Here is a 27,095-nt window from a genome sequence, read left to right as displayed (position 1 = left end):
GTGCTTGTCAATTCGTGCAGGGTTGAATTTGATTTAAGTGGATGTGGATGCAGGTGTCCCCAAATTTCACCTTTCCTCTCTGATCTAATGAAGAATCTATTCAACTCTTTTTGGGACTGAGCCAAAGCCTGTTGACATTAATGAAGACTTTTCTCTCGACTAAAATAAATGAATGAATCGGACCCTTTTTTGCAAATTTTGTTGTAATGATCCTCTGCCTTGGAGAGCTTTCGGTAAGAATGAGGGTCAGTAAGGATGAGAAGCACCCAGGCTCATGAGTGGCCATTCTGTGTACGTGCCAGCGAGTGAGAGGGAAAAGATACGAAGTGAGAAGATTTAGACAAAGACACAGGTCTCAGTTTTGGAGCTCAGTTGTTGTTTGTCTGCGTGTTTAGTTGGGTGATGGCGGTGTGAGGTTTTGTGCATGTGCAGAATTTGGGCTCTGTGAGCTACCAGGAAAATATTTTGTTCTCTGTCATTGCTGCCCGTGAATTGTTCAAAAATCCTGTGTAGGATGTAGTGGGAGAAGTGCAGAATGTTTATTTAACATGTAGTTTGGGGCTTTTTTCAGAAAAAAAAAATAAAGGTTTTGCCCTTCCTCACTGAGTGCCAAGGCTTTTAGCTTTTGGTATTTAGTCTTTCTGAGCAGAATTTTTGTCTGCTTCTCTTGTATAGATGTGGTAAAATTGAAATGCTCCCATTTTATAGGTTATCTCCATAGCCATATGTGTTGGACACTATTGGCGTCGGAGGTTTATTTTAAAGCTGTCTTAAATTCTAGTGCAAGAAATGCTGGGAGAGTCCATAGTTGTTGACCTGACACATCCAAGCTCCAGACCTTGGGATTACGCCACACTTTAAGCACATCAAATAGGTTTGCCTACACTTGAGTTTCCCAAGTTAATTAATAGCTAATTAAATTGAGTTTAGCTAAATACTTGTGCATGTTAGTCCTGTATACTCCACAAACAAGATGCAGGGAAACAAAGGCTTGCAAAGCATCCAGACGAGCATGTGCAAATGTCAGCTAACTGGGATTAATTGGCAATTGGTTACCTTGAGATGGAAACTCAGTGCTTGTCATGATAAATGTAATTAATGGCCTGGTATTATATGCGGAGGTCAGTCTGCATGGGCTAATGTTCCCTTCTGTCCTTAATATCTAGATAACTATGAAATTTCACATTTCTTCTTCCTTTTGCATTCTTGCATGTGTACTTGGGGATTCCTGCCTGGCAGAGATGGGAATGCATGCTATCAGCTTCTTTACATTTACAGTAATGTAAACCATCAGTTTTTATAAATCTCATTTTTACAAGCCCCATCCCCTCCCAGGTTTGGGCTGATATCAAAAGATGATGGTTGAGGCGAATCAGTAGAGCATGAACTTCACGGAAGTGTTTCTCTTTCTCTCCCTTCTCAGCTTTCCCCCTCCCCCAGTCCCCACTAATAAAATCCTTGAATACCAAGCCTTTTATTCTGTTGTTGCATCTAGTTATTTTCTTTACTTTTAGCAAACTCATCTGTGTCTGATCCTGTTGTCCTTACTGTCAAATGCAGTAATATTAGAGTGAAAGGGCTAAATTGAGTTCCGTAACTCTTTGGGAGTCAGTTGAACTGCTTGTGTGAAAGGGGTTTGCAGCATTGGCTCCTTTGTGCTGAAGGAATACAATTTTCCCCTCTGCAAAGGCTGTTGCATCATTTGCATTCCAATGGAACCAGCGAATTGGGCCTTGGGTATGGAGCAGACCTTTTTCTTGCAATCAGCAGAAAAGTCAGCCTTTTTCCTACCATCATTTGCTAGAATTCCACAAACTCAGTGTTTTGGGAAGCGTGAAGGGAATGTTACTTCCATCATTTCCTGAAATAACCTGGACAGATTTACAAGTGCTTTGTGCTAGGATTCAGCTGAACTCTGTGAGAAACCTACACGTAACTACACCACCTCTAAAAAAAATCCGATCACTCTCTGCTGCTAAAGGGCTTGCAGCAAGCCTGGAATTTAGTCTGGGCTGGCTCTTGTAGCTTCTGTCTTATGCTTGTCAGTAGCCTTTTATTTCTGTGCCACCTTGGGTTTGGGGCACCAGGACATACAGGGGTGTAGCTCTGAAGACAGCAAAAGTCCTGTCTGCCCCATATTGTTCCTCCTAGAGTTAGTGACGCAGTGGGAATTACAGAAAAGCTGTTGTCCAAAGCCCCATGTTTACGATGCGATACCTGGAGGAATTCCCCCCGCCTTTTCCTGACTGGTAACGTTGCTTTGCTGTTGGGAATATAGAGCAAGCTCCAAAAGTAATACTGACAGACTTCAGAATTATGATACACTGGAGCTCTGGCGTAATTCTTTGTTGAAGAAGTTAGAGGCCTAAAATGTTAAAGCTTATTGTTATTCTGAGTTGATAATCTCTGCCTTGCTTTAATAATTTTTCCTCATGCCTGGATAGCCTGCGAGTTGCACAATAATCACTCACACAGCTTTGTAATCAATGCCCAAAGTAATAGGATTCCGCTGGCCAACGGCAATTAATAAATTTGTGTCTTTTTTAAAACACTAGCAAGTCGGGCCTGAAATACGACTGACTGGCTTTCCTCATTTGCATATTTATTGCAGTGGAAAAATTCTTGCCGAATGATTGATGTTGAGCCTGCCTCTTGAATTCCAAACAGCACATTATTATGAAATGAAAAATGCCGGCCGTACAGTTGATTAAAGTTGAAGACAGTGGAATCGGTGTTTTTTAAGATTGTGGGAGAATTAAAGGCATATTTTAATAGATGTTGACAAGAAGTGAACTAACAAAAGCAAAGCAAAGGATTTGCTTGAAAAGATTTAATCAAACGTGTTTCTTGGGGGATTAATTGCTGGGGATGACTAGTGCAAGTGGCTGGCTTGTGGATTTGAATGAGAAGTATTGTTCTCAGGCCAGCGGATTGAGTGCCATTTTGACCTGTAGTTTAACTCCTGTCCCACAGTCGTTTGAAAGGAGTGAAAATTTCCCCTCTTCATCTGAATGTTGGGATAAATGCATGTACCTGATAAAGACACTTTTCATTATGTGCAGCTATTAAAGTAAAAGAGGTTTGATTCCTCGCCTCCTTTTTATTTGCATAATGGGGCCAGTGCGCTGGGCACTGCGCTGGCTCCGTGCTGTGGTGACACGGTGACTCTCCACGGTGGCAGGGAGAACTCTCCCAATATTTGGCAGCTCAGCTTTTGCTCCGCACACCACCTTTGTTCCAGCTTTTCTGTGTGAGCACTTCATAACAGCCTGTGGAGGTACACGGAAAATTAAAAGCTTGCATACCAACAATATTCGTGTGATGCCAGATCCTCATATTTAATTGAGGGGAAAAAGTAGTTCATTTCCAGCTTTGGCGGGGGCTCTGAATTTCAGCTGTTCCTTGTGCCTGTGGTGTTTCGTGCAGGTACATCACGGTCGCGATGCTCCTGTTTGTGTTTGCATACGGTGCACATGCAGTGACAGGGAGGCATCGAACTGTAGGGCAGTGTCCCATCACGCCCTGCAAGGTGCCACGAGTGATGGAGTGAAAATCCTGGGAGTTTTGTCCCAATTTTAAGGATACTGAACCTGCTGGAGGGATGCACCAGGGCAGGACGGGGAGGAGCTTGCCTGGCGGAGTGGTTTTGGGAATCCCACTGGTTGGCTCTCTGTGAATACCGTTGAAAGCCTGGCCTTGAGGCACTAGTTTTTTTCCATCGCCTTAAAGTGTCTCTGCATGAGGCCGCTCCCTGCTGCTCCACACCAGCTGCCGCTCTCCGCAGCTGCTTGGGAAGATGAAATGAGACCCCATTTTTAGAGGTCATGAAAAAGAGCACAGATATTTTTCTGTGCAGGAAGCTGCCTTGCTCTGGAAATGCTGAACTTGGAACGATGGGCGAGCACAGAAGCCATCATGCCTGCAAGACCCCAGCATGGCAGTGCTCGGGTCCCAGCAGCAGGGGAGGCAGGGGAGGCAGAGCTGCCCTCTGCCGAGTCCTTCTCCTCTGGTGGGGGGACCACATTGTGGGGTCAGTGCCCTGCAGCCAGGAGCCACCACACGCAGAGGGGGGACGCCAGCAGCACAGCCAGTTTGTCCATAACCACTGGCATTGACAAAATTGATTTTTGTGGTTTGAGAGCAGTAGGACAGATTTCATCTCTGGTGGGTCTCCTGACACTTTGATACATGGCAGTGCTATCCCTGAATGGAGCTAAATACTCCAGGGCTACTTTCTGACTGGGTGAAGGGATGTATAAAATGAGAACGTATGAGAGAGTATTAACAGAAAGGCACACTTTGATTTACTGATCCTGGCTCCTAGCTTTCTTGGTGGATTGATATGCTGTCTGCTGGATCTGGAACAACTTTTTCACTCCTGTACACAAAATGAAGGGGCTCCCATGGACTCTTAAAAGTGACTCTTACAAGTTAGCGTCTCACCACAGACACTCTGAGTCCCATTTAAGCTGGAAGTTATATTCCAACCACGTTTGCTGTTTCTTGGAGCAGCTGCAGATGGATCCCACTCAGCATCTTTTTTCCTTTCCCAAAGGGCAGCTTTGAAAAGGTTTAATGGAAGAGGGGTTGCAGCTTGTCCTGGGGTTAGTTGGCCTCTCCTACACACAGAGTATGAGTTGTTGTTTTGGGGATTTCAGCTGCTCGTACTGAAATGCCATAAAGGGATCCAGCTTCTTTTGTTTTTAAGGCAGGGCTGAGCCACTTGTCCTCAAATAACACAGGTTGGACATGCAGAAGTAACTCCTGGAAAAGGAGATAGTTTTGAGATTTTTCTCACTGATGGCATATGGACTAGTGTTAAAGGTGTCGGTTGTGACACTGATGTCGCTATAAGACAGAGTATTTACCCCAGCACATTGCAATGCAGATCATAAGAGAGATGCAGCAAAGCTGCCAGCAGAGAGTGGGAGAGGAGGGGCGGGAGAGGCACAGACTGGGGTTAACTGGGGTGAAAGGCTGTGCCTGCAAAGTCACGTTGGGAGGGTTTTACATACTGCAAAATACAGCTGCTTTCGCAGTGCTGTGCCTGCAGTCACTGGCCAGGGGCAGCTGGGGGATGTTCAAGTATCTCCGGTTGGCTGAACACAATAGAGCAACACCCAGGAGAGATACTGATGGCAGGGTTGGTGTAGTAGCTCTGGGAATAAGCTGTTGGCATCAGGATCATCCTGTTGGTGAATATGCGGTGGGAAGGGAGTCATAGATCTTTAACAGCATTGTTTCAGCCTTGGACAGCTTGTGGTGCTTGTGAAAACCATAGCGTTGATGGTCCCGAAAGCTTTAGAAACTGAAAATTATTAGGGACTGCCTAGGACCTAACGCAGCTCATGGCAGTGGGAGGCCCCTGCTACGTGGTCAGTGCTGGCATTGCCTGTTCTCTTAGAGGTATTGCTGGCTTTGGTCAGTGAACAGAGCAGGACCTACAAACCTGATGGTTATCACATGTGAAAGCTGCTAGCTGGTTGCCTTACGGTACTGGTGTGCTTAAAAGCTCCATGTTTGTGAGTATTTTTGTTTAATCGTCTGTTTTCGACAAGGAGCAGCATTAAAAAAAAATGTGCTGGGGGGGGGTAGGAGAGCAGGAGGGTCAGCATCCAGCTTTCCTTCAAAATGACATAGTTTGCACCTATGAAACAGTTTTGTTTTATGCTGCCTTCATTCACAAATGGATTCTGTCTTTTCACCAAAGCAGACAGTGCAAAGGCATTAGAGGGAAGATGAAGAGGAGACTGTGAAGAAAACAGTCCCTTCTGGAATTAACTGTGAAATGGATAGGGCAGGGCTGGATGAGAAGAGGGCAGGGGAGGGTGACTCTTGGCTTCTGAAGTTGAGTTTACAGCACACTTAAGCACCCAACAGTAACAATGAGAATGCCATCCAATAATGCTATTAAATACACAAGAACTGAAAGCACGGAAATTACCCTGCTGTAAGAGGCTCATGATGAAGCCACTGTCTGAAATAATTAGCCCTCCCACCTGGTTAGATGCACGGTCGTTGTCTTCCCTGCCCTCTCCATCCCCTTCACTCCAAATAAAATTGCTCCCCATCCCCACTTCTGTTGGGGTCCATATCTCATAGCCTGGGGGAGCTTGAGCCTGTCTTTATTCCTTTCCTGCTTGCCGTGGCCCTGATATACCCCAGAAGAGCTGGAGTGCTACTCCAGTTGTAATTGACAGGATCAAAGCCGCCTGGGGTGCATTAGCACGGCTGCTGGAGGATAGGCAGTGGGTAGAAAATAAACAGTTTTGGAAGCTCTGGGGACATCTGGCTGTGTTGCAGGCAGTGGGAAGATTTTGCTGTTGTAAGCTGTGCACTCCGGCTAGGGTGGGGGCACTTTTCTTTTGCAATTGATGCTTTAGCTGCAGACACATACAACAAATGCATTTTTAAGGGCTTTTGTCTGTTTGTCTCTTCGAATTGTTTTGATGCTAACACATGACTGTTTTACAAGTACAGCAAACCTAATCTGTTAATAGGTTTATATAGAAGCCAGAACGTTTCTATAATGAACTGTGGGCTGGGGGAGGATAAGTCCAACAGCTGATGTGCAACAAAAATCTTAAAGCATCTTTTCCTTGACATTCCTGTTACTGAGGTCAGGCTGTAATTTATCTGAAGATGGTGACAACTGAGCAATATCACAGTGGTAACGGGCGGGAGATTGAGACCTCTGAATGTCTGGGCTGATTTCTGCTTGCACTGTGTCTGTTTGTCTGATGAAGGTTTGCTGTTCTCTCTACCCATGATCTCTGTGTCCTCCATTTAAAAAAAGAAAAAAGGCCAAAAAGCAAGCAATGAAAAGTTCTCTCCATTCTGTTGTGGTAACTCAAAGAAAGAAACAGTTTTGGGACTTAAGCAAAACAACCCCACTGACTTTACATCAGTGGAGGAACTGGCAGAGGAGGTACCAGGGGAAGCTCTGCAGAACTTCCCACCACTGCAGTGCTCCTCCTGCCCTCTGGACAAACCCACGTGCTCCGTCAGCCAGGGTTACTGCTGCCCGCAAGGATGCTTGTTGTGAGTGCGTGAGGAGGGAAGCCAAGACTGCATGAACATACCCTGCAAGAAAACAGATCCTGGTGTGCTACGTTCCCCCAAGGAGTGCATTTTTCCCCCTTTCTGTGGTGCCTCTTTATAAAAGTAGAAGGCAATACAAATTAATCTGTATACAGTTCAGTTTAGGTTTTTTGATAGAAGCGTACTAAGTGTTTTACCTGTAAGAGCTGACCCTGTGATTGATGTGTAGCAATGTACAAAGGGAGAGTTTGTGTAGGCCTAGACAAACACTTGTTTTATATCAGAGCGTTCCGCAGGGAGGCTTGTTGGTTGCCACAAAAGAACTATTTTTAAAGAACAGATGCTGCAACAGTGTGCTGTTAACCCTTCCCATGGCCAGCTGCAACTGTGTGTCCTTGGAGAACATAAGATCAGAGGTCATTTTCTCTGCCTCTGCAGGAAAATTGTCAGCTATGAAGCCTTTGGATACACAGCATCAGATCTATATTCAGGATTTGTGTCTGCAAATACCCTGGAAAGCAACTACTCATCCCCCTAAAACTAACCTTCACACCATGTATTGATCATCTTGTACACCTCTCTACTCCAATCTTTTCTTCACTTTCTCTCATTCTGAGGATCTCTGGGCCTGCAGTTCTGCTTTTCCGATCAGAATCCTCTCACTAAACTTGCCAGGTCATTGTTTAAGTTTCCCCCATAGATCAGATCTTGCTACATTTAATTTTACTTACAATCTAATTTCTTACACCTCCTGCGTGGTGAGCACAGCGGCATAGAAACCAGCAGTAGTCACAGCTGTGCAGGAGTTCAGTTTTTCTTCTTACCCTCCCTCCTTCTGCTCCCTATAACATGCATATTATGTCCAAGAAAGAAAAGTCAGAGGTCAAGTTTAGGTGGGATGTACATATATACATTTTCCCTTGTATTTCTTCATATTATTCGATTGGCGCTGGCCTCTGCTGCGGAACTTAACGCAGGAGAGAAGTGAGTTAGTCAGCAAAAAGGGTGGTTGTCATGTGTGTGTGTCATCAGACACTTGTGCACACAGTACTTGCTTCTTCAATATATTAATCCTTTAGGCTCTGCAGTCTGAATATTTGTTGGTGAAACATTAGATCAGAATACCCCCGATGTGCAGCCAGGCAGATGTTTAGAAGGCAGTCCTGCCTCCTTTCCTCCCTTTTGAGGAGAGAAGCTTTCTTTCACAGCGTGGTGGTGTTTGACATTAACAGCTATAAATCAGTTTGAAGATAAACCCACATCTCTAACTGATTAGAGAAAAACAGTTAATGGAACATGCAGTAGCTGTGGCAGGAATTCAGATTCAAGATGAGAAACTAAGCACCGCAAAGCTGTGTCTTCACCAGAAGTAAAGATCAGGGGGAAATTGTCACTTGTGTCTCTTGTTCTGCAGGTTGTAAAGCCCTGGAGGCATTGCTGAAAGTATTAGTGGAACTTCAGGATGAGCTGCTTTATCAATACCCAGGCACAAGGCATCTGGTAGATGGAAAACAATCACGAACTGAGAGGTAAATACAAAATAAGACCTTTCTGAATCGTTTGGTCTCCAACTCTGCAGCAAAAGGACAGTGCGTGGCTTTCCTGAGCATACTCACTCTCTGCTGTTCTCTCAGTTGCTGCCGTGTCTGGGTGACAGATGCTCTGGATAAATGACCATTTGAATTCTTTCTGCCAGACTGGGAAGTCTGTTTTGTAATCTTTCTGATAACAGAGGAGGGGCTACACAAAGGGTCTTTTGCCATAAATATCACCATGGCGTGGAAAAAGCAGGGGTGGTAGCGGAGCAATTAAGTATTCACACATGTTGCCTTACAGAGGTGTAGGGTGTTTAGTCTGCGCATTTTTGTTCTAGTGATGATGAAATCCCTAGCAGTAGTGATGAAGAGCAAGTGGATAAGGCTCAGCAGAAGAGAAGGAGCCTCCCCAAACGAAAGCTAAAGATGGAGGACTACCCAGAATTCGTAGCCAAGCGGTATGCTGACTTTAGGACATATCGGAACAACGTCTTGCAGAAGTGGCACGAGAAGACAAAGCTGGCATCTGGCAAAATGGGAAAGGCAAGTCTTTGTGTGCTGACATGCTTATTATTTAGCAGAGATTTGTGGAACAAGTTGATTTGACAGTTTCGTATCAGGGATGTTCCAAGTTAAGCCAAGAGTTACAGCAGTAAGAATTAAATACACAGGTACACACTTTTCCCCAACCTTAAAATTAGTTTGGAAAGAAGCTCAGCCCTCATATTTCAAAGGCATAAAGTTGTTCTCTTTTGTTTGGAGCAGATGGGCAGGAAAAAGATTTCAAAGGCAAATGGTTTCCCAAGTTTTGGGAAGAACTCTTGGGTAGTATTGGTGTTCTCCCACCCAGACATCTCATCAAAGCCAGTCTCCAGCAGCAAGAAAGCTCTATGAAGATGCCACCATTGCTGATCAACAAGCTGCCCGTGTTTTATAACACAACTAGGGGCTTCTGTGGCTTCCTCCTCCACAAAATGTACACTTTAATACAATGCGTATTCATTTCACCCGAAGATCCAGGGTCTCCTAACATCTATGAGTTAGTATTAATCATCGAGAAGTTCATCTGAACCAGAACAGCAAAGGCATTTTATTAAGCTAGGCATCAGGTTGCCTCAGGTTGGGAAGGGAGGGAGAGGGAGAAATAAATAAAAAATCCTAGCGAAAATCCCTGCAATGAAACCCAAACCCCCTCCTCTTGGAATGCTGTCTGCTTATCCACTGACATGGAAAGACAGAGCAACATTGCTGCCTTGAGGAAAAGCTTTCTGCATTATCTGACACTAGTTAATGTTGTTGCAGGGTTTCGGTGCCTTTGAGCGTTCAATCTTGACTCAGATTGATCATATTATGATGGACAAAGAGAGATTACTACGGCGGACGCAGACCAAGCGATCAGTGTATACAGTGCTGGGAAAGAAGGAACAGGAATCTCATCCGGTCCCTGAATCTTTGCCCGAAAATTCGGTAAGAGTATTTTGTTTATATAACTCATCCTGTAGAAGCAGCAAAACCCTCAGCAGAACAATTAGCTTGAGCCTTTAGCAGATAACATTCTTGTTTGTGAGAGATTTATGAAGGAGATATCTGAGTGTTGATTCCTGTAGTGTAATGGCTAAGAAAAAGATGTAAATGTTTCAATTCCAGTTTTATGGTGTTTGCATTCTCTCCTGTGTCAGTTCTTGACAGGGGAAAACAGTGTTTGGTCTGTGATTTGCCCCTCCTGATGCTCACTAAATCTGCTTTTTTGAGGTAGTGGCTACAAAACTTTGTTTTTACTCTTGAGTTTAGAATCTTTAACCCAGAAAGTCACTTCTAACATCATACTGCATATAACCTACAGAATATGTTAGTAGTAAGTCTGTTATTAATTTAGTATTTAAGAATGAATAAATACTCAATTCTGAGAGATCATGTAGAATTACTGCACTTGCAAGATATATTTTTGCCATTACATTAAAAATATCTGTAGTATTTTGCCAGAAAGACTTTGCACAGTCCTATTTATTTCCCAGTAAAGGTATCATAAATCTATTTTGGCATTGGCAGCGTTTCTGCCTTGCCTTTAAATGTATTCCAAGTCCTTAAAAGCTTGCTATGTTGGGAGCTTTTCTCCATTCCTTCATATCTTCAAGTGTGTGTACAAGCCGCTGCATGTGATGTCATCAGAGTTAGGGACAGAAATACGTACGTATGAGCTTTCAGTATTACCTTTGTGCTTCTAGGAGGTCCTCCCTCAGTCAGATTCCAACAGGCACCTGAAGGACATAGATGAGGAGATATTTGATGATGATGACTTTTATCACCAGGTAGGTGATGGTAAATCGGTGATGGAATTATGGCTCCAGTTGGTTTTTAATACTTAGAGAGCTAACATGGTTGGTTCTGTGCTCTGAATTTCTCTGACCAGTGAAACTCAGTTATCTGTTTTAACATCCGAAATCTCTGTAGATACCTCAGAGAACTTTGCTCTCAACTTTCAGTAAAGGGCTACGTGAGCTCAGACTTGAGTTGTGGATGTCACTTTACTGCCGTTACTGGCACTGCTGTTCTTGAGTGAGTCAGGGCTGCAGGATAAAGTCTGTGCCTGTTGTTCTCACTGGTGAATGTTGCTACACGAGAGAAAGATTACTGAATTCTCTGAAGGTGACTGTTCTCTGTGGGTAGAGTCCCATGATGAAAAACAATTCTAGTAGATCCTCAAAAGCACCTGAGTTACTCTCATGTCAACCTAAGTCATCTCACCTACGTACTGGATGAGAAAGCTGCAGGGCTTCTCTAGCACTTTTCTTGGGAGTTGTGCCAGCTTGGGTTTAGGCCAGTTATTCTTTTTATTTGCAAAATTCTTAGAAATAAGGAATCCGCACCCAGTGCATGGAGGCTGCAGCTTAGGGAAACCTTGTGTTTGTAATTTATTTAATAAATGACGGTGCCAGCTTTATGAAATACTGAAATTGCCATATATTGAGGAGTAAGATTCACTGTTAGGTCTGTCCCTGATGCACGAAAAACTAGTTTTGCTCTGATGATCCACAGAGAGCTTTAACTTTGGGACTAAACAAATATCATTATCTCATTAGAAAAGCAGACATTTCTGATCTGAGTAGTTATTAGAATGGCTAGTAAAGTGTTAGGACAGTGGAAGAGAGCTGTTGCCGCGTGACTGTGCTCTGTTAACTGATTTAACCAGAAACATTTCAATACTTTCAAAATTTGGGGTTTCATGTACAGAGACAGGACTAAAGATGAATATAAAGATGTATTAAATTGGTAATTCTTATCTGTGTTTACAGATAGGAAATACTGAGAGTTTTAATACCGCCTTTTGTTTTTCAACACACTTCCAACCCTACTGCTGTAGATATCCAAGAAAAGTTTTGCCATAGACCTCACCTAGTGCGGAATTAGGACAATTTGAATATTTAGTGTAATGACGGATGTACTGAAGGCATCCTGCCTCCAAGCTAACTCCTCTCCAGGCTGTGTATTTATTGTAAGAGCATCTCTGCTAGTATTTCTGGGACTTGAGCAGCATCTCTTGGGCAGGTGAAGATGCCAGGCTGATCTGCAGAGGCTCTGAAATGGAAATCGGAGAGTGCACTGGTTAAAGAGGCCAAATCTGTAACACGGTGAGGTAATACTGAGGTGGAATTTGGGGTCCAAGTGGACCAGAGGCCCAGCTTTAGGGGCCAAATGAACCCTCAGAACAAATTAAGTCACTATAACAAAATAGTGAAGTGGTCGAGGAAAAATAGCTGCTATTGACAGTCTGTGGACTCGTGCAGAGGAAGTGCTTATTGGCCATGAAATTTTAAATTTTTAAAAGAAAAATAGCAATAGATGAATGGCCCGTCTTTGCTTCTAATAACTTTAACTTCGATAAATCGTGATTTCAGAAATATGACTAGTCACAGCTTAGCTTTTCCCCTCACTGGTTAATTGGGGTGCTGGGGTTAATCTAAATTAAAACTTAAACTAATAGAGGTCATTGAGGGAAGAGAATCACCTGAGTAAAACAAATGGGTCTGCCAGGCACAACTGTATCTTGGCCATTTCCCAAGAGGGAAGTGGCAGCAAATTGGAGTTGTTTCAGCATTCGGTAGGGGTGAAGGATGGGTGACACCGGTTTAATGTACGGCACCTCCGGAAACGTTCCAGATTGCATTCCTTGCTGAACCAACTGCTGCCTCCCGCGCACAGTGAACAGGAGCAGGACCAGCCAACAACATCTGGCAGCACAGCAAGGAATGGGTGCAACTTTCGAAACCCCATAGACTCTAAATATGGTGCTTAGCCTGGTGGAGGCTTTAATCACTTACCACTCTTTGGCAGCAGGCTACGACAGCTTATCCCAGCCTCGTACATCACGCACAGACATCTGCTGAGCCGCGAGGCAGCTACACATTCATTTTCCTTTCTTGCTTGTGGGGTTTTTTTTCATCCTTCTCCCTCCCTCCCTCCCTCCCTCCTTTCCACCCTTCTCCTCTCCTCCCGTCCCCAATATGCTTCTTGGGAGAGATGATCTGTAAAGATTACTGCTTCATTGTGTGCAAGTAATTGTGGGGACGCCAGCCCCTTGCCAGCCACCGCGCAGCACCTCGTCCACTGACCTGGTTAATGTCTTCTCTTGAGTGGGATTTGGCAGAGATTGGAGCTGAAGCCAATTCAGTGATAAGGCTAAAGAAAATGGCTGTATGTTTTCTGTCACCTCCCAATTAAATTGGTTTCATAAAGTGCTTTCCTTTATTTGTCAGGGTGGTAAGCCGAAGCTGAACATTGCATTCAGAGAGGGTAGAGTGCATTACAATAGAGCGCTGACAACACAGTGAATGGGGTTTCTTTCAGATGGGTCATAACTGTGTAGCGCTTTTGTGTGCGTGTGCGGTGGCGTGTGTGGATGTACATATATAAATAAAATGTAGAAAGGGAAGTGGTCTTCAGGAATAGTCAGCAGCAACACCTCTGGTTGGTGGAGCTAAGGTTGCTCAGAAATCCTGACCTCCGTGTATAATACTTATTGCAAAGTGCATGTGTACCTTTCAATGGGCACTTTTTCCTTTGTAGTTAAATTTAGATCCAGAGGTTTTTTTAGTATCACTTTAATTTTTCTAAATAACAGTTTATAATGATTAGTTTCTTTTTATTACTGTTTATGATTTATTAAAGGGAAAAATTCAGATAAAGAAGGATGTTGGAAACCAACTTCCTGTATATTTCAGTGTGAAATTAAGCAAGTAAAAATGAACGAGATCTGATGAATGTGCACAAGTTAATGATAGCAGAATAAGTAGCTATGCTCTTTTGTTATAGATTATAATACAAAACTCTTTAATTAATCTGTTTTTCCTGTGGAAAAACAATTTTCTTGTCCAGGTCTTGATATTCAGTGGAATTTGCCATGTGGCACTGGTGGAATTTTACGGTGATTCAGGATTTAACTCTGTTCAGTCTGTTCATCCCACTTTGCCTTTTCTCATATTCTTCACATGTTTTATAAGCAGTTATAATTTTTATTGTAGTGACCCATGTTGAATGGTAATGTAAAGCTGAGCTGAATAACGCAAGTGAAATATTTTTATTTGGGTTGCGCTGGGTGTGAATAGTTAAACTGTTTCAGAAAGATCCTCATTACTGACAGCAGTGAGAGCCTAGACCCCATTTCTTTTTCTTTTAAACTCTCCTTCATACATGGTTTTAAGGGAAGAAAAAGGCTTTTTATTTTTAGAAGTCGTATTTATGTAGAATTCATTACAGCTGATATTGGAGCATTAAGACTTAAAATTCCAGCCTGCTACCAGAGAGCTGCTGGTCTGACATGCTACAGTGGAGATTTTATTATTAGGTTGAAATACTCCTCTAGTAAAGGAGAAGAGTGGAAATTGGTTTATTTCCAACAGGAATTAGGTTAGTGTTCATATGCTAAGCGTTCCACTGGTAGCAGCTCTTCCCAGAACAAATGTTCATCATTGATGGCAGCAGGTATGCCTAAGGAGAATTAGGAATATACATAATCCCTTTTTTCCTCTGCTCTCCTGCTGCCTCCTCCCCCTGATTTGGGTCGTGTTGTGTGTCACCACTTTTTACAACAACCCGCAATCATCAGTTTTTCTGATCACCACAACCTCAGAAGCTGGGTAGAGCCAAAGTGGCTGGGGACCATTCAGCGAAGCGCTGCAGTATTGAAACGGGGATGGCAGTGGTTTGCCGGGCAGGACCGCCCATAGGCTGGAGAGACCGACATCCCGCAGCTCTAAATCAACGGGTCCTCTCTGGGCTTTCCTCCCAAGGTGAGCATGCTTCAGTAGTGAGGAGAAGCCTTGCTCCTTTTCTTATCTATTACCCTAATTACTTAGGAAAGGAGTTGATCCTGGAGAAAACATAGTTTAATTCTAGGACTTTTAATTTTCTTTATTGTTGTCCCTTGTGGAGTGGCAGTGGATGTTCCTGCCCACTCTTTGCCCACGCTGTGTGAAAGATGTGTTTTTTGCAAGCGAGCGAGAGATCTCCCTCACTTCTTTTTCCCTCGCTTAGTGTTTAGCCTGCCTGCGCTAATCCGAGTAACCACAAAATGAACTTCCAAGTCTGAATCTCTTGTTCGGGTACTTGTAGCTCAATTTGTTTCTCTTCTGGGTTGTACCTGTGTCTAAATCACATTGTTTGGCTTTTTAGAAAACTTTATCTGATGGGGTAGATTTCTCCTCGTGTCCCAAAAAAAGTTGGCCTAAAGCAGTTCTCGGGCACATACTGTGGTTTTCTATCCCAGGTATTTGATAATGCCATAAACAAGTAATTGCTAATCCAGTGAACTATTAAAAGTCGATAATGGTGAAGAATAGAGAGAAGACTGGCTTTCTGACAAGCTGGTTTACCTTAATTAAACTGGTGAGTGATTAATATGGACAGCTGATCTTGTGGCTTTAATTAGATGCATTTAGAGTTTTGTGTGAATAAGAGATGTCTCGAACCATCCCACAGGTTAATGGCAATACAATACTCTTATCACAGGCATGTATCTTTCAAATGGCTGGGTAGATGGTTAATAACACGTTTTAAGGCTTGATTTGAAACTTCTCTTAATGGGTTATTAGAAAATACGTAAGTCAATGCCTATTTTATAAAAACCTGAATTTTAATAAAATGTTTTTTAAAAAGCGACTGTCCAGTGATTTCATCTTCCAGTTCAGGTTTTTATATTATAAATAGATTGCAGAAAATTAAATTTTTTAAAAGTGTTTCAAGGGGATTTAAAAATAATATTTGAGCTGCAGTCTGAATTTTCTCTGGTATTGCTAGAAATCCAAATGGCATTTCAGTACTACTGTGTGGGAGCTTGAGGGAGGAAAAGAAAGAGCTTGTTTCTACACCCGGCCAAAATGCAGTGTAAAATGTACGTTGAATGAGTCCTGGGCTGGAGGCAACCTTGTCAGAATTTATGCTGGTTTAGGTAATTGTATGGTGCGTAAATATGAAAAAGGAGGAGAAATTCCTGTGATTTACCATGTCTCTCCAAAGACTAAAGGAGAAAAAAACTAAATTAGAAAGTATTGAAACTACGTTGATAAAATGCAGCTTTGTCAGCTTCTGTTCAGTAATGCAGTGACTTTGCGTTTTCACCAGGAAAGAGGAAAAGCAGTTGATGTTTGTCGTCTTACTTCTTTACTTGGACTTGATGAGTTGTACTTACCTTCTCTTCTTTGTTTCCTACAGTGATTTTGTTAAAAAATAACTGCTTTGTAAACTGTTAAAAGATAACTTAACAGTAACACGTTTTTTCAATGTGACATGTCATGTTGGGCTCTGTGAGGCAGGATGAAGGGGATTTGCCTGAGCTTTTGAAAGGATTCTGTGTTAAAAGATAGCAGAGTGTCGTTAGGAGACCTTCACACCACAATAATTGTTTGTTTGCCATCTCTAGTAACAAATACACATAGAATCATAGAATTGCCTCAGTTGGAAGGGACCTTTCAGATCATCAAGTCCAACCATCAGCCCGACACTGACAAAAACCATCACCAAACCATATCTCTAAGCACTACGTCTACCCGTCTTTTAAATACCTCCAGGGATGGTGCCTCAGCCGCTTCCCTGGGCAGCCTGTTCCAATGCTTAATGTTCCAATGCTTTCAGTGTAGAAATTTTTCCTAATATCCAATCTAAACCTCCCCTGGCGCAACTTGAGGCCGTTTCCTCTTGTCCCATCACCTCTTCCTTGGGAGAAGAGACCGACCCCCCAATTCTCTACAACCTCCTTTCAGAAAAGTCCACATGAGCAATTTGCAAATATTTTAGAGTTCCTCACTAATAAACTGAGTATTTTTTTAGCCAAGAAATGACAGAGTGTTCCAGTACAGCCAAGCACCTGCTGGTAAACCTGAATTCTGGGTTTCTCTCATTTTTATAATTGTTTCAGAATCGATGGATCGGCGAATTTCTCTCTGTTTCTGTTGCTTTCAGCAAATGACTAAGACGGCAGAAGCAGTACAAGGTGCTGCTTTTCCATTGTTCTGCACAGTTGTTTTAAAATGAACATTGTTGGCCCCTTGTTTGATATTATTATTGGCCCAGGGAGCCCAGAGGGACTGTCGTGACTTCCTCCTACAGCAGCCGGGCTGAGACTGGGCTCACCTCTTCGCATACCTGACTTGTGAATTCAAAGGCAGCGGTGCCGCTCACAGGGCAGAGTAGGTGGCTTTGATGCACTGTAGCAGGTGACCCATGCCTTTACTGGCTTCTCTGAAGATTTTAATAACATCAGAGAGAAAAAGTGTTTCTTTTGTTCTGATTATATTTCTAAGCTTTGTAAACCAAAGCCGTTTCCTGTGATATACTACAGATCAACTTTTGCGAGGTATTAATTTGAATGGGTCTGTGAGGGCTAAGAGAAGCGAGGCTTTTGTCACGAGGCTTATTGCAGCTATACTTAGCTCTTTGTCTCAACTGGAAATTCTTAGGGGTCTGCAAATCAGAAAGGTCAGTAACTGTAGTATTAGAAACACTGATAGATAGTGCATGAAAATGAGACCTAACCTCTAAAATGAAAATTGACCTCTAAAATGAGAAATGAATCTCTATTACCCTTGAACAACACCCTGATGGCATTTCTAAATCCCTCTAATTTTGTACAATGTACTTTGTGTGCATCTCTAGCATGGAGACGGAGTCCTTTTAAGGTGAATTCTTTAGAAAGCACACATCATTGGCTCCAGTGTAAGTTTTAACAATGGCTTTGGTGTCAGCAGAGGTAGGTGAATACACTCTGCTTTTGAAGCTCTTGCCTTCGGACACATCTGCGGGAACACTGCCTTGCCCTTTGTTAGCGGTTGCAGATTTTAAGCTCTCTGGCGTGCTCAGGACGCAGGAGGGAGAGTCAGTTCCCGTCTGCTCTTGGCCCTTTGCGATCACGGCTTTTGGGCCTTGGCAAACAGCGCGGCCTCTGCGTGCTTCTTTTTACTGGTGTGGTGGGTAGTCCCTGGTTCTGGGTAGGGAGTCTGACGGGTTGATTTTAATCGTGAAGCTTTGTTGAGTTCAGAAACACACGCGCGCAGGAACACTCGTGGAAAGCAACGCCGCCTCCTTCCAAAGACAAAACTGATGTTAGCAACTTTCTTCTGCTTGCTGTTGCCTGTTGTCCGCTTTGCACATAGTTTGTCCTCCTCCTTCCAGCTTTTGGTTGGAGCAGCTTGGAGCTGGTGGTTGAGCTGCTGGACATAGTTTCACTTTGTTGCAGGTTGGCAGTTGTGATTGCTTATGTGGGAGACCGAGCAGAGTTTTTTGAAGTTCAGGGAATATGTGAAGAGGTGAAGGAGGAAAAGCAAAAAAAAGGATATGTTTCAAATCAAAGCCTTTTGATGCTGAAATTGCCCGACTCAAACTCTGTCTTCACACATCAGGGCTTAATGCTGATAGTGATTTACTTACACTTCCTAGTTAATTATTAGACATTGGGAGACACCATATATCACTCTTAATGGAATATATGGGGTCTGATGAGAGTTTTCTGTTTTGACTAATAAATTTTAACCAGAATCGCCAAGCTTAATGAAATATTACAGCTTCAGAAGTGTTTTAAGTCTTGTGCTGTGAAAACAGTGTTGCTTTATTCAGTAAATGAATTTATCATTCATTCTGTATCCTGAGCCCTGGCTGGCTCTGGAGCATGGGCTGAATGCAAGACTCTGAACTAGAAAGCGGAAAAACTAATCAAATCCTTAAAGACCAAAGGCAGCGAGGCAGGTCTAGACTGACTTTTTCAGTGGTAGCCTCTGGCTACATCCACTTTTATTTTAGTAACCATTGTTAGCATGATTTATAACTTTAGCTTTAAGACGTACACTATTTAGATGTAATAAGATGCTTCGCAGCTTTTATTTCTATTTCCTAATTTCCTTCTTGTCCCTGCTCTTTTTTTTACTTCTCCCCTGTCTTTGTCTCCCTCTCCTCTCCCCAGGAGTGTCCCCAGTCGTGCAGTTGACGCTGCATTGAAAGAACATTTCACTGTCGGCCCCAAGGTCAACACAGCTGGCCTCTGCCTCAACTAATGGCTGAGGGGCTGGTGGCCTGGTTAGTGCAGAGGAGATGACTGTGTGCAGGGTTTGGTCTCCTACTGCTGCACAGAGCTTTTCCCGGCTACTTCGGTGAGAGGATCCTCTGCACACAGAGGAGAGGACGTGCCCGCCGGCAAATAATGGGATCCCTGCTAAGCGACAAGGAGTTGAACTACTCCTTGCCCTTCACAGCCGTCACGGGAAACGCTGCCTTGCCAAAAGGAGAGGGGTCCTGTCCACAAATGCTGCCCACTTCCCAGTACAGCGTTAGGAACCTGCCTCCAAAATGCATCTTGTGGACATCGTTGTAAGATCTTGGTGGCACTCCTTAGTCTACCAGTCTGTGGATTTGGTGGGCCACCAGGAAGAGCAAGTCGTGCTGAAGATGTCTCGTTGCTTAGTTCTCTAAGAGCGTAGGACGTCTCTGCATTACTGGCTTCTGGTGCCTTAGCCTCTGCCTTTACTACTCCGCAGGCTTTTCTGTGCATTGTGCCAAGGAGGCAAGATAAGAGGAGACAGTAAACACACCTTATTGCCGGTACAGGAAGAAACCACTAAAACCTTGCTGCACCATTTCTCGCTGCTGTTAAAACCCTCCCTCCCACCTTGCTTTTGACAGAATATTGACTAGAAACCAAGATCCCATTTCTGCTTAGCCTTAAGGGCAGCTGTTTACAGAGTGGCGGTGTTACATAGGTTTACTGTGTCGTATGTCTGTGTAACACTGGATTTGGATCTTGTATTTAGCTGCCAGAAGTGACTGTGATGAAGTGGGAGAGATAAACTGATAGATTGTGTGCCAGAAAGATGTTTGGAATCAATCAGATAAACGGGGCAGTGAAGTAGCTTGCTGTTTCCTAGTGATAATAAACAGGTGGCCTTGTTTCTTGGAATTTTTAAATGTAATTGCTGCAGTAATAATCTCCAAAAATAAGCAAATAGAAAAAAAGTCATGGCAGGTTTTTAATTATGCTTGAATCACACTCTTATTTGCAATATGATGTATGCCTTGAAGGAGAGGAAAGACGTGGACAGGTATAAATTATCTCTGTTGCTTGAGTGTCTCTTATTTGAAAATAAAAAGGGTCATAAAACAATACCCATCTACCTTTATGCCATTTTTCTTTTGTGGGGTGCACACCTTTTCTCTCCCTCCCCTCACTAGTGTACTGAAGTGATCAGAAACTATGGGGGTCAGCATGTTTCTCCCGTAGCGCCATGCTAGGACAGCTTTCAGTGGGGCAGCGTTGATGCCAGGCAGCCATCCGAGGGCAGGCTATGCTGAGCACAGTGGTAGTCAGGAGCTGAGCTGTGCTCAGAAATGCCATCATCTCGCTTCAGCTGCTGGGGGGGGATGTAGAGCTTCTGTCTTGTCCTCTTGGCTTGTCTGTGCGTGCTGTCATGGACCAGGGGAAGGTGATAGCTGGGACCGTGGCTGCTCCCCAAGCCCTGCTTTCCTTGACTCTTACTGTACCTTGACTGACCATTGCAGTCCAGCTCTTCTGCTTCAGCAAAGGTATAGGGTGGAGGAAGAGCGTCTTTCATCCTTTCTTCTCTAGCGTCTTTGTGGAATGGCCTGGACTCCCTGGATTCCAGGTGGCCCTGTTTGGGGTCCTTTCTGAGCAGAGGCAGTTACTTCACTAGTCAGTGAAATGTCAGCATCTAGAAAGCAGCCCGTGCCCCTCAGTTTTGGAGGGTTTATTTCTGTTCTTTGTGTTAATATGTTGGCTAATACCCAAGGCACAGCACGTACAATTTACAGTGAGTCAGTGGTGATAAACATATAGCACTGGTCAAGTATCCAAAAAAGGCTGTTCACAATATTCTTTGGCTGCAGGAAGCAAAAAGGACAAAACCCAACCCTCAGGACATGAAAAGAAATAGAAAAGCTTGCTTGAGCATTCCTGCCCTAGCTATAAAAATTATTTTGCTGCGCTGTTCCTCAGAGCGAGCGTTAGTGCCCAGCAACGCTTGACTTCTCTTTGGTGAAGTGTCCCAGTTCCCCCCTGCCCTCCCCACTTGAAGTGTGGGGCCTCAGAAGTTTTCCCTTGGAAAACTCTTTCATGCAGAGGAAATGTTAAAAAGCTTTGGTTCTTGGCGTGGCGTTTTCAAGGGAGCTTCCACAAATGAGGCATACAGTTTCCCTTGGGAAATTGCAGCTAATTTCTTAAGTCTTCTGAGAAACCTGCGAACCTGTTTGCATTAACATGTCTTTACTGTTCTTTTAAATGGGATTGTTGTCTTTCTTCTAGCTCCTTCGAGAACTTATAGAACGTAAAACCACTTCGTTGGACCCCAATGACCAGGTAGCAATGGGCAGGTAAGTAGGAAGTTGTCTGTAACATCACTAGCTTCACCCCAGCACTGCATTCCAGTCCAGGAGTGCAAAACTACCTGTGGGCTTCCAGTCCAGCTCATTGTAGAGGGCAAAATTTTCAATGACACTGGAGGAAGCATCTGGGTTTAAGAAATTGTGTAACAAATTATTAAAATGGTATGACGTTAGTCCAGAAAGCCATCCTGTGTAACATACTCCTTAGTTCTGGATCACACTGGCTGACTGCGAGTTTGCCAGCCTTCGAGCTGTGCCCTGGTTTGTCTGTGATCCCCTGAAGATACTTTCCAGTTGTAAAAGGCTTGTTCCAGACTTGATATTTCTGTCTCTCAGTAGTTCATGCAGCACAAAGGGAATCTGTAGAGGGATGTCTTAACTGACCCTAGCAAGGGAGAACTATACGAAGTGACTGTCCGCAGCTGAAATTTGGCCTTTTCTCATGATGAGCTCTGATTTGTCACTGTATTAGAGGAGCAAACTGTCTGTTGTGAGATCAGTTAAAGCAATTCCTGTGTACGCTCTCTCCCTGCTGTAAGAAAAGATACTATACAATTAAAACAATATCAAGGAATGTTTCCTGCATGAAGAAATAAAATATAATTCCATGCAGGGAAGCTCTTATTTCTCTGTGTAATTCTATGGTTAGAAAATAAAGAATCGTCCAAATACCACTTAATGAACAGTGTATATTTAAATAGCCGTGGGCTATAATTTAGAGAAGTATAAAAGCAGAAGACGACTGAAAATGCCAGAGTAGGGCTCTCCACTGAAAAAGTGCTGTGGGGGTATGTGTATGGGAGGGGGAGAAAATGCATTAGGAAATTTTGTGATGGTGAAATAACTTTTATACTTGTAAAATATTACCCAAATTTTAGTGCAATGTGTCAAATTTATTTTGTGTATGTCTGGAATATTATGGAAAGCTATTCACTATAATTTAACATGATATAGACAAAATTACATTTAAGTGGTGATTACATTGTACATTTATCTGACTTTACAATAAAATAGATTACAGTAATTAAGATTATATTAAGATTGCAGTAATTGGATTTTGCTAGATTTTTTCCCCTGATGTCGAGTTTTCATTGTATAAATCAGGTAAGATGACTCTCGTTTTCGTAAAAAAAATATTTATAACTAGTGGAAGTTTTCCCCTGCTGAAAACTTCTTTGACTTGATGAAGTTCTGTTTGAGGAGTTTAGCTCTCCCTTCTACACGCAGGCAGGGATCAGACAGCGCTTTCTGAAAGTGTTTATTGCTTTTCTGTCTTTTGTAGTTTTGTGCAATAATAGTTGGAGCATTATATAGGACTTCTTTCTAGATTTGCCAGGTTTATGTCAGAGAGGGTGGGGAGGAATACTTGCTTATAATTTTCAATATACTTTGCAAAACTGAGGGAGGAAATAAATTCAGAGCATCTACTGCATCATGGTAATTCTGTTCATGAAGTTAGCATAACCTATCTCACTTGAAGAATCAATTTAGGATGTGGCAGACCATCTATTCCGTTATGGGCTTTCTATATGCAAAACAGAAGTCCTAGTAATCAAAACGGAAACAAAAAAGCAGTACCTGTAAAGACATTTTTTACAAATTTTAGCATTTATATTTTGTAAAGATTTTATTTTTAATTCTAAAATATTCTTGAAAATATTCAGTAATCAAGAAAGAATGAAAAATGGAGCCAAGCTTGTGGTCTCCATGGGTTTCCTTGCATGTAGAATGTTCTCACTGAATAGCGATTGCCTCATTGGGATCAGCAGCTCTGGTCTGCGTGTCCCATCATGCCTGGAGTTGGGAGAAACACTTACTGTTTAAATGCCATGTCCGTGGAGTGAAGCAGTACCACAAGCACATGAAGTTTCATACTTGCTTTCCTGAGGTTCTGATCTCCTTCACTTGTGTAAATGCAATGGGTAGAAGGGCTGGGAAGGGCCTCAGACCCTAGGTACCTAATGCTCGTTTTCCCAGTGACCCTAAAAGTTGCATAATGGTCGTTTTGCATTCCTCAGGCAATGGCTGGCCATCCAGAAGTTACGAAGCAAAATAAAGAAGAAAGTGGACAGAAAAGCCAGTAAAGGAAGGAGAATCCGGTGGGTGACAGCTTCTGCAAGCAAACAGAAGTTCTGATTTTGCCAAATAAAGTCTGGCTGGGCTGGGTTGGCGCTGGGGTGCATTGGTAGGCTTATTCATCCCTTTTAGGGCAAGATGTCTTGCTTTGGGGCATCCACTGGGGAATCTTAATGTTCTTTGAGCCTAGAATAAGGACTTGGTTGGATGCAGCCTGTGAGCATTGCCCAAATCAGCCTTGGCAAGAGAGTTCATTGGTCTCAGAAAACACTGGAGAGAGGTGTTCAGATGTCCCTAAGCGATTTGGGGCTGTAATTTCCAGTGAAAGCCAATACACACCCCTCGTGCAATATATATTTAGCTGACTAAAATGTGGATAGCGGCTCTAGGGGAAGATGTGCAGAAATGCCTCAGTGAGGTAGATGTCTATTTCCTACTGACTGTCAATTGGAATTTGGTGTCTAATCTCTCTTTATTTTTCTAAGTCCCGCTGCAGCTTTCTTTAGCTTCAGAGCATTTCACATCCTGACTCCTGGGTCGCTAATTGGGGTTGATCTCTCCTGTTTTGTTTCCAGTGCAAGAATCTTCCACGCAGTAGGGTGGAAAGGGAAGCAGACTGGAGAGGATAGGGGTTTTTTTCCCCTTTGCAGAGCAGATCTATTAGACTCCCTGAGTTTAGCATGACTGCATGATTTGTAGTGGAGGAGGTGTTTGTGGCAGGGAGGCATGCTGAAAAGCCGCACCGCTTCCTGAAAAATCCGCAACATTAACCATCCTTTTGTGAGTAAACTATAAATCGTGAGTTTAGGTGGCATCTGATAGAAAGTCAGTGGAGTCAGTCTGGGTCAGGCCTGGCATAGCAATTTTTAAGATAGATGTCATAAGATAATTTATTAAAAGAGGGAAGAGCTACTTTGTTGGCCTGAAAAGCCTATAATTATTGACTATCAATATTCTTTTCTGTCAGCATCACACATAATTGGATATATTCATGATTCAGTCAAAACTACTGACAACATCACACAACTGAGTCAGACTCGTAAACCTCCAGGAATAATGGGGAAGTCTCTCATTGTGTGCAATCTGTGCGCTTCAGCATTCCTGAGAGATCAGCTATCTCGCCAAGTCAATTGCCTCTTAGATCTTAGGTGCCTTTTTTTTTCTTCTTTAAATAAAAGTTGCACTGACCCTGCAAGGAAAACATCAATAAAAGAAAAAAGTGTCATTGCCTGTGTTTAGGATTAACATGCAGTTAAGCTCCAGCATCTTTTCAGAATAGTCCAGTAGAGCCCAAATGGGTGTTTTAAATAGTTGGTTCTTCCACTGAGAGACTCAGTGTCACCCCAAGCCGATCACTCATCCTCTGTTCTTCTTTTTCCTTCTGTAAAATTGGGGCAGCTGTGCTTAGATTTGTTTTTGTGAAGGACTTTGAGATCCTGGAGAGCAAAGTATAAAATACTAAGTTTTATCTGTCTCCATAATTCTTCCTTTTTAGAAATCCTTTAGCAAACCTTTGATATTATGGCATCTTTGGATGAAATGTGCTAGTTTATTGTAGGGTCTGAGGATCTTCAAGTGCTTTCAAAAGCAGTCGATCTTCCACTTGACGTGAGTACCTGTCCCCGTCATAGACGGGGAAATTGGGGCACTAAGAGGGGAAGTGAGCTCCTCCAAAAACTCCACAGTCGCGCTTGAGAACCCTGGTGCCTAGAACTCTGCTGTCCCTCGCCAGGACATGCCTTTTCTTGAGGGAGGTATGGAGGAACGATGTGTGCACACCTCTTTTTCACGTCAGTGATTTCTGGTGCTGCGCTACTGCAACATGGGATGTCCGTCAATGAAATTAAATATTTTATATCTGCGGGACTGGGATTTTTGAAGTCCTCATTTTAAAAATGTGACAATAATTAGTTCTGGACAAACAACTCTTGTCGGAGAATTTATCGGAAGTCCTAAGTCCCCTTGCCACTACACAGACTGTCCCTGTATAAGCTTTGCTCTGTATGAATCCATGAGTTGTTAATGTCTCATAAACGAACTATTTCATAGTCCGGTGTATTGACCTGATGTTTGCTGCAGTACCAGCCCAGCACGGCTGTTCTGCTCCCTGACTCCATCATTACAGCCTTAGACTAGGGCAGTTGCTTCCATTACGAGTGACAAAGACTTGATTGTGCAGAGAAGCCCTTGTGTAAGGGTGAGTGTGTGCTGTGCCTGAAAAGCCATTCTGAAATAGTCTTGTGAGCTAAAAATCCCCTCAAGGGAATGTTCCTGCATAAGCAAACAAAAGGGAGTGTAGAGGTGACAGAGTGGAAAGGTGATGCTGGGCAAATGCTTGTGAATCCTTTTGCCTGCTATTTGTCAAGCTCTAAAAATAGCAGCGGCATGGATAAAACATTTCAGACTTGGGTAGGCAGCATGGTAGTGTACACCAAAAGCCATTGGTTTGGAATCCCCTGCACTTAGATGCTAGGGTTTAAAGCCACCTTTTCATTCAGTGTTTTTCAGTACTCTGTTAAATTTTATATGTCAGGTCCTTGAATGTAGGTCATGAAAAGCTACTGCAAGTTCCTAGCCCGGTGTGGAAAGCGGGAAGGGGATGCCGTAGCTGGAGGTGCAGTACAGCTTGCAGAAATATTTTGATGGATCCGAAGCTGAGACAGATGCAGCACTGTATCACCTTGGACATGCTTCATCTCCTCTTTGCACGGGTCTTTTTCCTGTCTCCTTCTTTGCTTGTTTTTACATGCTCCATTTATATGGAGTTATTCAGGATAGGACTTTCCAACTACGAGTATGGCTAGCAGAGTAGGATTTTGATATCCTTTAGGGCTCTAAATACCACAGAGCAAGAAAAAAGGGATAGCAGATGGATGCTTGAGAAGATCTGATGCTCTGACGCTTCTGCTGCCTGCAGTGGGCTCTTTGGGCACAAATTCCAGAACGTGATTAAGACACCAGCTGAACAGAAGGCTGAAAACAAGTTCTTGTTTCTCTCTGACTTTTCAGGGTTGTCTGTCTGGGAGGCTGATTAGTTACTTGCATGCAATTAATGGATGCTGTATGTTCTCTTTCTAGCTCTGATAAAAAAAGATTTGCTTGCTATTCAGTTCATTGTATCATCTGATTATTCTTCTGTCCATGTTATAAGAAAGGAGGAGGAGGGAAGGGAGGGGGAATTGCCAACTACAACTAGTGACTCATTAGATATCAGTAACCAGGAAACCCAGTGCTTTACATTTCAGTGACTGGTATGTTTCTATTCAAGCAGCAACATTTCCTTTTCATTAATAGTTACTAATGTGCTGCCTGCTTATTTCCTGCACTGTTCAGGTATCATGTCCATAGCAAGCTGGTGAGCTTCATGGCACCTATTGACCACTGTACAATGAATGATGATGCCAGGTGAGTAATAGATTAATTACGTTTCTCAAATGGCTTCATGACAGCATGATATTGACCTGTTCTTCAGTCTGTCGCCCCCTCCGTTTCTTCTTATCAGTTAACCATTTGTCACTGGCATCATAGCCTGGGTGTCTTGGTCGCATCTGTCCAGGCAGTCTGGCT

General features: G+C 43.1%; 1 protein-coding gene across 3 annotated transcripts in view; it reads left to right on the top strand.

The window, feature by feature from the left end:
• The window catches only part of AATF (apoptosis antagonizing transcription factor), a 56,124-nt gene that overhangs the window by 12,254 nt on the left and 16,775 nt on the right, over positions 1–27,095 (top strand). For all 3 annotated transcript variants that reach the window (XM_054208980.1, XM_054208978.1, XM_054208979.1), the window contains exons 5-11: positions 8,456–8,570; positions 8,915–9,119; positions 9,879–10,043; positions 10,802–10,885; positions 21,373–21,440; positions 23,471–23,551; positions 26,862–26,933. In XM_054208980.1, coding sequence (XP_054064955.1) covers positions 8,456–8,570; positions 8,915–9,119; positions 9,879–10,043; positions 10,802–10,885; positions 21,373–21,440; positions 23,471–23,551; positions 26,862–26,933 — 790 coding nt within the window. The remainder of the gene's footprint in view (positions 1–8,455; positions 8,571–8,914; positions 9,120–9,878; positions 10,044–10,801; positions 10,886–21,372; positions 21,441–23,470; positions 23,552–26,861; positions 26,934–27,095) is intronic.

This window comes from Rissa tridactyla, chromosome 7 (genome assembly GCF_028500815.1).
Source record: "Rissa tridactyla isolate bRisTri1 chromosome 7, bRisTri1.patW.cur.20221130, whole genome shotgun sequence".
Taxonomy (NCBI): domain Eukaryota; kingdom Metazoa; phylum Chordata; class Aves; order Charadriiformes; family Laridae; genus Rissa; species Rissa tridactyla.
This window is presented reverse-complemented; position numbering and strand designations above follow the sequence as displayed.